Raw genomic sequence first — 14826 nt, forward strand, 5'->3', positions numbered from 1 at the left:
TCCAACCTATATTGAAGGTCGGAATATGTCTACAGCTAATGTTATATTTAAACATGGGATGATGTGGAATGATTGCCAATCAGACCACTCCCCCCAAATACCAAATGATGTTATGGTTACAATTAACATGATTAACAATTTTAGGTCAATGTATGGCCTTCAACAATGGAAAAACCTTTACCACATAGTATCTATTTTAAAGAAGTAAAAGGTCCAGGAAAGAACAAATGTAATGTAATTCAACAGAGATTTAAGTCATGTAGATAAAATAAAACCATAAAAACTGCATGTCTTCTGTTTGTTTCATAAGGCATGTAAGGTTGCTGTCTTATTGTAATTATAATACTTATATCCCTTTTGGTGGTTTGTGAATAAAAAGGCAACATTTTGTAAAGTTCCTAGTTTCATTGATAAACAAAATAATAAAATAAATGTAATTGATAATAGTGAGAAATAATTTAAATGTACATGTATCTTGAAGAATGAATCACCATCTATATCATCTTTTAAATTATTTTTTGTTCAGTATCAATAATCATTAAATTATTTCTTCTAAATATATAAAGTGGCAGAAACAAGAGTTTTTCCCAAATATCTTGGAAGATAAGTTTGCTAATTTTTCTTTCATGATTTGAAAAAAAAATCTTTTACACACTGATCCTTCAACTCTTTTTAAATGTTTAGAAAATTCTCATTTTTAAACTTTCTAATCAGGCTAATCCAGTCATCACTTTGTCCTATACAAATTTTGTTTCCTTACCAACCTTTTTATTATGTCTCAAAATGCCTATCCTGATTTTATTAAACAGACAGATTTGATAGTAAATTTATGACAAAACTCTCAAAATTGCACTTTCTGAATGAAATCAAGATTAAAAAGAACCTTAATACAGAACAGTTTGAAATATAATATATGTATAACGTTCACCAATTATATTATAATTGTTAAAAAGCTTCTGAGATATACATGATATAGACCTAACTGAATAAATACAGTGAATGAAAATCCTTAATATTTTGTTCTTTATCTTTTTTAGATCAGTTCATGAGATTTTCAGCATGCAGCAAGACATATTCATTGCCGGAAGATTCATTTTCGCAGACTTCAAATGGTAATTAACATATAACAATAAATAACACTTAGGACAGTTTATTCATTCAAATTCAAACCAGATGCTCTGCAGGGTGCAGCTTTATACGACTGCAGAGGTCAAACCCTGCAAAGTTTGGCAAGTAAGGACACAACATTCAAGCTTGATACAGCAATACATGTATATGTATTGTGATTAAATAGTTGACAAAGAATATGTTTCTGAACTTTAATGAATGTGGTCTAAGAACCTAAAAAAAATAATTGGATTTTTCCATTATATGGTCCAATACCAAAAATCTAAATTATACGATAACCATGATAAATGGTATATTTCTTTAAAAATGAGTGATTGTCAGTAACCCAAGTCAAAGTGAAAGGCAGTTTCTTGGCAGTTCATTAGCCTTCACAGTTCACAAATTAAGCAGTTTTTAATGCTTGGCAGTTCTTAACCTTCCAAAATTAACCAGTTACTTCATATACAAAAATTAGCAGTTTTCCTTAACCTTCACAGTTCCTTAGCTGCTTTAGGCAGTTCCTTAGCTGCTTTAGGCAGTTCCTTGGCAGTTTTTTTCACGAAATATTTAAATTTAGTACTAAAAACTGCTTTCATTTCATGAATATTCATAATTAACTGCTACCAGATAATTAATATGCATGGAAAACTGGGATGCAACTGCTAAGGAGAATACTTATATGGTCATGAATTATGCATATTCATAAAGGTACTGCTTATACTGCTACATGTAAATGACCAAAGTGACGAGCACTTAGTAACTATTAAAGCAATAAAATATAATAAACATCAGAACAAATTTATTTTTATTAATTAACAATCCTGAAGTACATGTAACTTAAATAATATGTTTAGCTTTTCAATATGATAACAAATATTGATGTCAGAATAAAATGCATGCAATATATATGTAATTTCAAGAAATGGAAATCAATTTTCTAGCTATATATGTATGTAGCTCATAGCTTAACATTGAATATCATGATACGTACTGGTAATCAAATTATTAGAAATGTAATTTAAGCATAATTTTCATGATATATGAACTGATCAGCTAATAATTCAAAATATCAAAACACATCATATAAAGAACATACAGTACATTTACATGAAATTAAGTGATCATTAAAATCATTTAAAAAAATATTATTTACACCAGTAAATTAGCATGAATTAAGGGGCACTGAGGATTTATAAGTACCAAATGTTTTGTTTTAATGAAAAAGATTTAGCTCATTGAATTAATAGTTACATTGAACATGTTAAATATATATGTATAGCAGTTTGACAAAGTACACAAATGTATATACCATTATATATGTAATTAAAAATGGTCTTTCAATATAAAAAAAGTATTTTCATCAGATCTTTATTCTAAGGGGGGATGTGTCCAGTCACCATGCATGTTTAACAACCTACATTTTTATATACATGTATTCAAAATAGGGTTTTATAGTCAGATAGCTAGCTGGCAGGAAACTTGATAAAGTAATATTCATGGCAATACAGCAACTTACCTCAATAAGAATTAAACTTATACTTCTCAATAAACACATTTTCCATATAAACTATATCCCATATATACAAATATACATTGTATTTACTTTCAATATATATTGTGTGCCACTAATGCACATTCATGTACATGTATGCAAATATCTAAATGTTATTGTGTTCTTTGCTAAATAGTACAAGGACCCATCTTTCACTTTTATACACACACTTAATAGAATCCTGCCACTTTTTTAAAAGAGAATGGATAGCTTAGCTAGAATTCATAATTCTATCACACTATTATTAAGACAACACTAAAAAATTTCCATCTTATAAATACATGTGTATATAAAAGCCATGTTCACTCAACACATGTATAAATTTATGTAAAGAAAAATTATGACGCAAATAATCCAGTTGATTGTTGTGTATGTCCATATCCAAATGTACATTAATTGTAATTCAACAAGATTTTTTCTTGAGCACTGGATGAGTTAACAGTTTCCTTCTGCAGTTTGTAACTTTGTTGGTTATTGTTGTATTAAATTCAACTTTAGAAGGCAGCTGCCATCCCTCACGCGTACAATGGTACATGATATACTCTGCAAATAAAAAGTATTTTTTACTTAAGCATTTGGTTTCGCAATGATCATGATCATCATTTTAACATGTACATGCATGCATTAATAAGAAAACATCATTTTATATATACCCAGAACAAAAACATGATGACTTAGGGAAATAAATCATTTTATTAAAGTGTGACTATATGATTTGATGTAAGCTTTCATCATCATATTCCCCGACCCCCATTCCATTCATTATTCTAATTATGTTTTTATTTATATATATAAATTGTTGTTTTGATTTAGACTTGTATATATATCATGTACGTGTATATCAGTTGTATACTGTATGTTTAATACTGAAAATAATGGTTTTTTGTATAATCTAGCTTATAAAACAACATGTATGCATTATTTTCAATTTTATTTATACATATATACATGTAAAAAACATTGCAAAATTACAGTACATTGTACATGATATTACATGTATGTATAAAAGAACAGAATGCTTATATTTAAATTACCTCGTATTGCTTCAATTTTTGTACCATCCAACGGGCAACTAGCTACTTCTCCTTTCATCTTTCTGATGCCTAGTCCAGAAGAAACAGCTAATTCTGCTTTGGTGAAAACACATGTCAATATAGCATTCAATAAGGCTATGGCTGGTCTCTTTGAAGATTTGGCCTGCAAACGTGCATGTCTTTCCTCAGTTTTTACTACTAGAACATCCTTGAACTTGTTAGGGTCCAAGGAGTCTTTTATAAGAACAGTCAGCTGCTGAAAGAATAAAACAAATTGTGAATTCATGTACATGAATGTGTACTATATTAATAATTTTTTAGATACTTTTTACAATTTTAAATACATTTTTTTGCAGCTATATCATGTATGCACAGAAAGACTGTCTATAATAATTATACAACAAAATGTACATATAAATTACATTTATAACAACATAGCTGAATGCATGCAGACAGCAGTGTGTATAATAACATTAGACCTAATGTACAATGGGTAGTTTGTATTACATTATTTATGCAGAAAAGGAACTTCTTAAGTAGGTCTGTTCCAGAAAACAATTTATTATAACTCACACACGTCATGTATAAATACTTTATTTGTTTAAATAAAAACGAGTCCTTAACCAATCCAAATATCTCAATACAACTCCTAAGACACAATTCTTCTTTTCTTGTAACAACATAAATCTGCAAAGATGTTGAAATAAGAACGAGTCCTTAAGCAATCAAAACATCTCAATATTATCGCTAGGACATACTCCTCTATTTTTGTAACAGTATATATCTTCAGAGAATCAGTGACCTATTGTATCATTAAATACATATGTCGGTTTTTTTCTATTTAAATATTTGAAATAGTCGGTAAATATTACTATTAATTATAATCCTGGTACTTTTGGTAACTATTCACTATTAGTTTCGTTTTGAACCAAACTATGTAGGCAAGTATCTATCTATTATTACTTCAATAGTAAAATCATACACGCATAAATACGCATAGATAAGAACTAATTGGTTTGATGATGTAAATTCACCTGGTGTTTCGGTTTAGGTTTTATATTACCTAGGCATTATCCTCATCAGGTACCCTAGCCTTACAGCAACATGATAAAAATAAACGAAAATTCTGGGGCACTCTGTTATAATAAAACACCCATGCAACCACGCATCCCATATTGCTGATAGGACCCGACACAAATATCAATTTCGTGTTTCGGTAGTTAAGCTTGGGATGGTCAATTTAAGATGCATTATTTGAATATAATCAAATATGAAAATTATTCATATTTATATTGATATATTTATATTTTTATTCTTCTTCTTTATATCTAGTTATTATGACAGATCTACCATCATCAGGGGTCCAACTGTCAAATTTAATGTTAAAGTCTTTAACTTTGATCTACTAAGCATATCTCCAATACTTTTATGTTTGCTATACGCAACTATTGGTGCTGCATTGAATATTTGTGCACAGTCTTCATCGAACTGTAATAACTGCCAGTGTTTCATTATACGTTTCTTTATTTTACGTATATATGGATTATATTTAGTTATTAAAACTAACGGAATACTTTGCTTCTCTTTAGATTTGTTTTGTTGTAATAAATCAGTACGGTCAATTGCTAAAGCATCAGTAATACTATCATCTATTTCCACGTTATCATAACCCCTATCTAATAATTTCACTTTGAAATTAGTTAGATTGTTTATTAATTTGTTATGGTCACTTGTATTTCTAATTTGCCGTATTGCTTCACCTTTAATAAATCCTCTGAATACATGCTGTGAGTGACAGCTATTTCTGTGCAGAAACAGATAAGAATTTGTTTCTTTAAAATGTATTTCGAGGTCAAGAATGCCATATGTTGTAAATCTTTGACCTTTAATTACATCAACATCCAAGAACGACATTTTATCGTTTTTGATTTCATAGGTGAACTTTAATAAGGGGTTATAATCATTTGCTAGACGAAAAAAATCTGTAATTTCATCTGATGTTCCATCATATATTATGAATCCATCGTCTCTATATCTGCCATGATAGAATATTTTGTCTTTATATTGAAATGCAGAAATAATTTCATTCATTATTTCAAACATAAGAATGTCACAGATTTCCGGTGACGGAACTGCACCAATTGCCGTACCTATTATTTGTTTGTAAATTTTCCCATCAAATTCAAATACATTGTTTTCTAAAATGATTCTCAACAAATGTATTAATACATTGACTGGCGGAGCATTGACCTTGAAGTTCGATTTGTCAAAACTGTCATATGCTCGTTCAACTGCACGCAATAATGCTTCTTGAGGTAGATTTGTAAACATCTGTGTTATATCATACGAAACTAACAGGCTGTTTGCCATAGGTTTTAATTTCTCAATGATATTAATGAACGATGTAGTATCTTTTATATATGTGGACTGATTTTGAACTATTGGTATAAGAAAATAGTCAACGTAATGACCTATAAGTTCAGTTACAGAACCACACTGTGATATAATTGGTCTGCCAGGTGGAATTATATTTAATTCATTTAATCCATCTTGTTGTATTTGTTTAAACGTCTCTATTTCAAGGCGGTGAATTTTTGGAAGAATATAAATTCTCCCTAATCGTGCATCTCTTAATTTTTGACCATTGGTGCAGTTCCGTCACCGGAAATCTGTGACATTCTTATGTTTGAAATAATGAATGAAATTATTTCTGCATTTCAATATAAAGACAAAATATTCTATCATGGCAGATATAGAGACGATGGATTCATAATATATGATGGAACATCAGATGAAATTACAGATTTTTTTCGTCTAGCAAATGATTATAATCCCTTATTAAAGTTCACCTATGAAATCAAAAACGATAAAATGTCGTTCTTGGATGTTGATGTAATTAAAGGTCAAAGATTTACAACATATGGCATTCTTGACCTCGAAATACATTTTAAAGAAACAAATTCTTATCTGTTTCTGCACAGAAATAGCTGTCACTCACAGCATGTATTCAGAGGATTTATTAAAGGTGAAGCAATACGGCAAATTAGAAACACAAGTGACCATAACAAATTAATAAACAATCTAACTAATTTCAAAGTGAAATTATTAGATAGGGGTTATGATAACTTGGAAATAGATGATAGTATTACTGATGCTTTAGCAATTGACCGTACTGATTTATTACAACAAAACAAATCTAAAGAGAAGCAAAGTATTCCGTTAGTTTTAATAACTAAATATAATCCATATATACGTAAAATAAAGAAACGTATAATGAAACACTGGCAGTTATTACAGTTCGATGAAGACTGTGCACAAATATGCAATGCAGCACCAATAGTTGCGTATAGCAAACATAAAAGTATTGGAGATATGCTTAGTAGATCAAAGTTAAAGACTTTAACATTAAATTGACAGTTGGACCCCTGATGATGGTAGATCTGTCATAATAACTAGATATAAAGAAGAAGAATAAAAATATAAATATATCAATATAAATATGAATAATTTTCATATTTGATTATATTCAAATAATGCATCTTAAATTGACCATCCCAAGCTTAACTACCGAAACACGAAATTGATATTTGTGTCGGGTCCTATCAGCAATATGGGATGCGTGGTTGCATGGGTGTTTTATTATAACAAAACTCACATTGTAAATGATTTTGTGTTAAAATCCTACAACAAATACTTTATCATTCACTTGGTGTTACAATTTTATAAAAACTTACGATTACATATAAGTTCCTTTTTAGTCTGCTCTTGACTACTGTCTGTTGGCATGTCATGATCATTGTTAAGTTTTTCAAACTCATCAGTTTCTTTCCCAAAGTTCGAATGCAATTCATGCACTTCTTTCTTGTCCATGTCATAGATGCTATTAACTGAGTCGACAAAAACACCATCCCATTTGTCAGTTGACTGGCCTATTGTTGATATGTTTTCTTTTGGTACATGTATTTGTACTGCATCATCCAATTTGTGGGTAAACAGAACTGAACTACAGTGTTTTCTTGGTGAGCGCCTTAAACTTGCAATTGATATGGGATCAATTGTAACTGTCTGTTTAACAGGTGATATATCTTCATACATAGAAGTGACTGTCTTTTTTGGGCTGCATATGTCCTGTCTTTTAGGTGTTGAAGTACAAGTAGTACTGCTCATAACTTTAACCAAATTTAGATCTTCTTTTCCTTGAGACTGTTCTATGTTCAACATTGCTGAAATTTCAGCCATCTTATCAGGATGAAGAGCACTCTTAACAGCTGTAGCCTTACATGTATCTGTTGATTTTTTGGCGGGTTTTGCTGAACCATTTGATGTTGCTACATGTACTTTCTTAGACTTAATAGTTGACTTGGTTGAGACTTTGTCCTTTTTCACTTTCTTCTTCTCAGATGGACATGGTTCTTCATCTTGTAGCTCCTTTATGGCCTCTGTTAATTTGGATGAGGCATTTCTTTTGGTGTTGGCTTGAAAATCTTTAAACAATGTCTGAACTGGTAGACCATCTGTTAATTTCTTTTGACATTGGTTTGCCAACTCTTCTGCTTTCTTTTTAACTGCAATTAATATCATGTAATATGTTATGATTTTATTTTCATAAATAAATCAAATGATATTTTCTTAAATTTAATTATATCAAGCAGGGTCGGATCGATCCAACCATTTTAAAAGGGGGTTCCAATCAAGGAGAAATATGTATATACAAATTTATATGTCCCCATTCAAATGCATTGATCATCCAAAAAAAGGGGGGTTCCAACCCTGAACTCCCCTATGGATCTGCCGCTGTCAAGAATAAATGTGCATGGTTCATGAATTAAGAGGATCAAGGGATTCTTATTATTAGACTATATAACATAAATTTTAAGATAATATTTTTCATTTATAAAATACATGTCATTTGCATCCACTAGCTGTCGATCTGCATGTATATATATATAATATACTATATGATGACACCAACTACATACACAAGTTGGTCTTTGGAAATAGTATGTGTATATATATCTTCTACACACTTTATATCACTCTGGTAATATTGTAATGTATTTTTTTGTACCTAACACCATCCCCCCTCCCCTTTTTCTCCAAATTAAGCCAAATGCAAGACTAACAAAATTATTCCATTTTTTTTTAATTTCTTATGTTCATGCCAATGTGTACTATCATTTTTTTTGGAAAATAACTCAACACTTTTCTTACCTTGTCCAGAACAGAGAATAATGCCATCATAAAGTTTTGTCTCCACAGTGTCTTTGCCATCCTCACTGATGCTTTCGGTCTCGAAAGGTACCTGGCATTTAGTTCCCTTCACCATTTCCGCCTCTGTTTTATCACATTCTACCTTTGACATATTGACTGCTTCAAATGCATTGTCAAAGGCAAAATAAATAACTAGAAACTCCATATTTATTGCGTTATTATTTGTGTTGATATTATTTTCTCTGATCTGATGATGGCGGTCAATTGCAATCTGGTACGTTATCGATATCAGGTTTGTGCTCAGCGTACACTTTGACTTAAAACAGGAAACCAGTCGGGTTCAAAATTTGAATTTTGCTATTACTCGGCCTTTTCCGGCGAAGAAGAACAAAGAGGATGTTGATTTCCGATGTTAGACGGAGGTAAACGAGTATGATCCGTGGATTATTTGTGAAGTAATTAAATGTTTTTTTTTGTTTTAACGGCTTTGAAAGAATTAAATGATAAAAAATTACTCAAATTGAAAGTTGATTGCAAAATTAAATCCATAATTATTCATCCTGATTAATTTACGAATTGGAAAATCTGACACCGGAAGTTGTGATTATTTTGAACTCACGTTTGTTCAGATAAAACTTACAAACAGTGATAAATATATATGTAAAAATGCCGAAGAATCAGAAAAAAAGAGGACCTTATAATAAAAGACGTAAAACTGAGGTAAGTACATGTTGCACTACAAATTCAGAAAGTAAAATAAGTAAGAATTCTCAAGACCAATATGACAATCGGCAATGAATGTCAATGAAGACTGAAGATTATTCTTCCGAGGTTCTCGACATCGATTTGATTTGTACAGATTTGCTTTACTTTGACATACACTATTGTATTCGTAAAGAAGACAATAATATTGTGTTGTGGGATGTGTGCATTCCGATAGAAATGGCGTTCATATGTGGTCAGTGGCAGCAGTGGCGGATCCAGAGAGGGGGGGGGGGGGGGTTCGCACCCCCCCTTTATTTTGGCCGATCAATGCATTTGTATCGGGACATATGTTTTACACCCCCCCCCTTTGCCCTGGGTTAGCTCTCCCCCTTTCGAAAATTCCTGCATCCGCCCCTAGGCAGATCAAAACTTACAAAGGCCGAAAGGGGGAGGGGTAGTGAGAAAGTACTGTCATAAGGGGCTGCCCCCTTTTTACATGGGCAAATTTGGATAATTAATACACTGAAGTGAAAGTGAAGCCAGACTGGAGCCCCTCCCCTTTTTGGTCAGTCAATACCCCCCTTTTCTATAAAAAGTTCTGGATCTGCCACTGATTTACAAACTTTTGCACTTACGCCATGACTGTATACATATTGAACATGCACATGTATTTAATTTATACCGTCTGGGTACCCAAATCACCCAGTTTGGAGGTGGTTTTTGACAATTGAAAAAAAACTCTATATATATGTTGCATTATTGTTGATTTTTATTTTTGAACAAGTATATAGACTTCTCAAGTATTTTTCACACATACATTTAATTAGCATGTAAACACTGATTGTCTGACATACAGTACTGGTTTTCAGTCACATTTCTGATCTGCATTCGCCATTGACAGACTATCAAAATAAAATGGGGTGGACGATCTGGGTACCTGACGTTATGCTTTTGTTCCTACATATTTACAAATATGTTTTTATGTATATTTTTGTACATTTTAGACTGGAATTGATGAACATTCAGACAATGATCAAGAAGAAACTGTCACAACATGTAGTAAATATGACAACCATGATATACACACAGCTTCTTATGAGGAAGATACCATAGCTGTAGTAATAGAATCAGATAATATAGGATCTGCTTGTTCCCCAAGTCCTACATGTATACCAGAAGATGAAGTTCCATCATCAACAAGTGCAAAAAACTATGTAGATGAGACATTTATGGTAAGTTATAAAAGAAACAATACCTCTTCTCATGTATGAATATTTTATTTTTCCATTTCTCTTAATTTTTTATACATATTGACTTTATTGTACATGTACTGTACGTACTATATGAATGAGAAATTGTGGTATGAGTGCTAATGAGACAACTCTCCATCCAAGTCACAATGTATTTAAAGCAACAATTATAGGTCAAAGTATGGTCTTCAAAACAGAGTGTTAGCTGGCACCAAACAGCAAGCTATAAACAATGATAAAGGGCTTTAATTATTTTTTTATAGTTTGTCTTTTCATGGTATACTGTTACACTACTGTCTTTGGTTAGGGTGAAGGTTAGTGCCTGTTAATAAAGCTGTTGGTCGATCAGCAGTGTTTTTTTTTTCATTATATATATTTATTAATTTTAAATCAAATTATTCAGTTTGGGATTATATATATATATGTTTACCTTAATCATGTTAATGTACATTATATAATAAAAATGTAAATTATTTTCATTTTTTTTTTCTAGTTGAGAAATTTAAAGACAAGTTCTACAATTGATCGTGTTGATATCAATACAGTTGTAGCTGATCAAGATTGCATTGATGCTGATATGGACAACAGTTCTGTCATAAGTGAAGATCATATAACAAACACTGTTAACATTAATCAGAGAACACAAAACTTTGAATACAATGAACTAGTAAATGAGGAGATAGATGAACTACCAATTGATGGTCAGTTGGCAGATACTGAATTTGCTGATGAGGAAAATGCTTCTGTTATCATTGATCCTATTGCAGAGACTATAATTGATGAAACACCCAATATACCAGAAAGACCAAATCCAACAGAAAATGAAGTTAGAGATACAAACATTCCTCTTTATGTAGGATGTTCTAAATCTGTAGGACTAATTTTGCTAATGATATGTAGTCTAAGCATTAGATTCAAATTGTCTGATGAAGCACTCAGTTACATTATTGCAGTAATGAATATGATAATGCCAGATGAAAATAACATGATTAAAAGTGTCTATACTGTTAAAGAGTATCTTAAGAAATTTGTAAATTTCCCTACAATTCACTATCTTTGTTCACATTGTGGAACACACACTCAAAAGGATGCTAAAACTTGTACAAACAAACACTGTGAAAAAGATTTAACTCAGTTTGGATCGGTTGGTTACTTCATTCAACATTCTGTCATAGCACAGTTGCAGCTTATGGCTAAAAGAAGTTCTTTCTTGCAGAAAATTCGGTCTTACAGATTTGATCATTATTCAAAAAATCCTGACAATAACTACCGTGATATATATGATGGATCAAATTACAAAAATGTTTTTCAAAAGGGCTTTCTTAAAAACCCCAATTCAATATCCTTTTCAATGAATACAGATGGAGTTCAAATATTTAAAAGTTCAAGTATGTCCATGTGGCCAGTTTTTATGATCATAAATGAACTACCACCTTCAGAAAGAAAACTTAAAGAAAACATTGTTTATTATGGTTTATGGATTGGAGCAAAGAAGCCACTTATGTGGAGTTATTTAAAACCATTGCATGAAGAACTCTGCAAGCTAGAAGATGGGGTAGAACTCGTAGACAATTGTGGGAGCAATTTTACTTTGATGGGTACATTACTGAACTGTGTATGTGATTTACCAGCAAGATGTCTAGTCAGCAATAGTATGCAGTTTAACGGAAAATATGGATGCTGGTTTTGTCTTCAACCAGGTGAAACTTATACCACTAACAAAGGAGGACACGTTCACATTTTCCCATATTGTGAAAATGAACCTAAGGGACCATTAAGAACAGTGGAGAATTTACAAGACGACGTTAATCAAGTTGTTGGGAAAATCCAAACAAATGAAAAGAACTTTATTGTTCGAGGGATCAAGGGACCTTTCTGGTTCATGTTTTTGAAACATTTCAATGTTATCCATGGATTTGTCATTGATTATATGCATGGGGTATGTGCTGGAGTTATGAAAATGCTTCTTACTTTGTGGTTTGACAAGCAACATAAAACAGAGAATTTTTCAATGTTTATACATAAAGGATCAGTAAACACAAGACTAAGTTCAATACATCCAAACTTACATATAACCAGACCACCAAGAAGTTTAGATGATTTAAGCCATTGGAAGTCTGCAGAGTATCGGAACTTTTTATTTCTTTGGAGTTTGCCTGTCCTTCATGATATCTTGCCAAATGAATATTATTTACATTTTTCTTTATTAGTTCGTGGAATTTACAACCTAGCAAGGGAAAATGTTTCCGACAAGGATCTAAAGAATGCCGAAAGATGTTTATTTCTTTTCATTGAGAATTTCCCAAATTTATATTCTTCTAGATATCTAACAATGAATTGTCATCAGCTTTTGCATATCACTGATTGTGTACGCGCTAATGGACCATTGTTTGTGAATAATTGTTTTGCTTTTGAAGATCTTAATGGCTATATTATTAAAAACATTCACGGAACTACTGGAATTGAAATGCAAGTTATTAATGCAATTACAAAAATGCAAGCACTACCAACATTACAGGAACTTCATATTGACAAAGGATCAACAGATGAAGCCTTATTTAATAGCATGACAAGACCAAATTTCATTCACAATGCAGATTGTATCGAAGAGGGAATATTTCACTTAGGGCAAACATTTAAAATGAGACTTGATGATTCAGAATACACTGCTGTATGTGATTTTCTAGGAACATGCTTGCCTCAACTTGATATAGTTGAATACAAAAAAATATTCATAACCAAAATATCAAGTGCAGTTTACGGTACTTCCTATGGGCGCTTACTTAAAAGAAATCAGAGTGTTGTGAAGTATGATGCACTAGATGTAGTACATTTTGGGAGTGTAAAAACATTTATTCAGATAGAAAATTTTGACGGTGGAATTTTGAATGTGGCTCTTATACATCCGTTTACAACATTGTTATCATATACAAATCAACAGTCTTGTCACCAAGTAACAACTCAATTTGAAAATATTGTTGCAGTTCCTTTACAAAATATTTTGAAAGTATGCACTTTTGTGAAATGTGGAAAAAATCTTTTTGTTGTCGAGTTTCCAAACAAATATGAGAAAGATTAAAGTAAGAAAATCCTTTATTATGAACATATGATATTAGCTCAGATTAATTTCAGGAAAATAATTAATAGATAATCTGTAAAAATGTACATGAGTATAAACGTATTTATGTCAACCATCAAGATATATCTGTTTATTATATGATCTAATAATATACCTGAAATGATTTATTTGTTATGATATTATTTCTTTATTAATAAGAGTATTAAGAAGTTTTTTTAAATATTAATATTAAGTACTTGTTAAGTACAATGATGAGTTTCAGGATCATGAGTATATATATGGCATGGGGTAAAATTATAAGCTAAAACAAATATTTTATACATGCACATATATTGTCAGTTGAAGATGATCAACATTTATCATGTTTATTCTGATTTCAATACAACTGCCAAGAAATGTTTTTAGAGTTAAAAGAAATTCTAATGAAACTGCTATATAAAATAACTGCCAAGCTTATAAAGCTGAAATCTAGTCTGTGAAATAAAAATTAAATAACTGCCAATAAATAACTGCCATTGAGAAAAACTGCTTTTGAAAACTGCCTAGAAATATTTGAACTGCTAAGCTTGGCAGTTATCATATACCAGTAGGCAGTTATTCTGAACTGCCTAAATCAAAACTGCTTTGTACTGCTAAAATACTGCCTAAAATTTAAGAAACTGCCAAGGAACTGCTAAGGAACTGCTTAAATAGGCAGTTCACTTTGACTTGGGTAAGGCTATGCCATAATTGTCTTTTGGCTTTTACAATAACATTGATATTTAATGCTCACAGATGTTAATTAATATCAATGAGAAATTATTATGAACAACAATTTATATAAAAATATATTTTCAAAAAGGTTTCTAAACAATTTGAAATATTTTTCTTTCTAATGGCAAAAATTGC

General features: G+C 31.2%; 3 protein-coding genes across 3 annotated transcripts; 1 reads left to right on the top strand and 2 right to left on the bottom strand.

The window, feature by feature from the left end:
* Positions 1-1900: 1900 nt before the first annotated feature.
* On the bottom strand, positions 1901-4255 carry LOC134687164 (uncharacterized). The gene is made up of 2 exons (XM_063547211.1): positions 3694-4255; positions 1901-3202 (listed from the first exon to the last, which is right to left on the bottom strand). Exons 1-2 carry the CDS (start codon positions 3983-3985, stop codon positions 3063-3065), a joined length of 432 nt encoding a protein of 143 aa, XP_063403281.1. The 5' UTR covers positions 3986-4255; the 3' UTR covers positions 1901-3062.
* A 3157-nt stretch (positions 4256-7412) lies between these two features.
* Positions 7413-9157, bottom strand: LOC134687166 (uncharacterized). The gene is made up of 2 exons (XM_063547213.1): positions 8905-9157; positions 7413-8258 (listed from the first exon to the last, which is right to left on the bottom strand). The coding sequence occupies exons 1-2, from the start codon at positions 9107-9109 to the stop codon at positions 7414-7416; spliced, it is 1050 nt and encodes a 349-aa protein (XP_063403283.1). The 5' UTR covers positions 9110-9157; the 3' UTR covers position 7413.
* A 327-nt stretch (positions 9158-9484) lies between these two features.
* LOC134687165 (uncharacterized) lies at positions 9485-14102 on the top strand. Its single transcript, XM_063547212.1, has 3 exons — positions 9485-9624; positions 10614-10841; positions 11353-14102. Exons 1-3 carry the CDS (start codon positions 9571-9573, stop codon positions 13936-13938), a joined length of 2868 nt encoding a protein of 955 aa, XP_063403282.1. The 5' UTR covers positions 9485-9570; the 3' UTR covers positions 13939-14102.
* The last annotated feature ends 724 nt before the right edge of the window (positions 14103-14826 follow it).

This window comes from Mytilus trossulus, chromosome 10, assembly GCF_036588685.1.
Source record: "Mytilus trossulus isolate FHL-02 chromosome 10, PNRI_Mtr1.1.1.hap1, whole genome shotgun sequence".
In the NCBI taxonomy this organism is placed as follows: Eukaryota; Metazoa; Mollusca; class Bivalvia; order Mytilida; family Mytilidae; genus Mytilus; species Mytilus trossulus.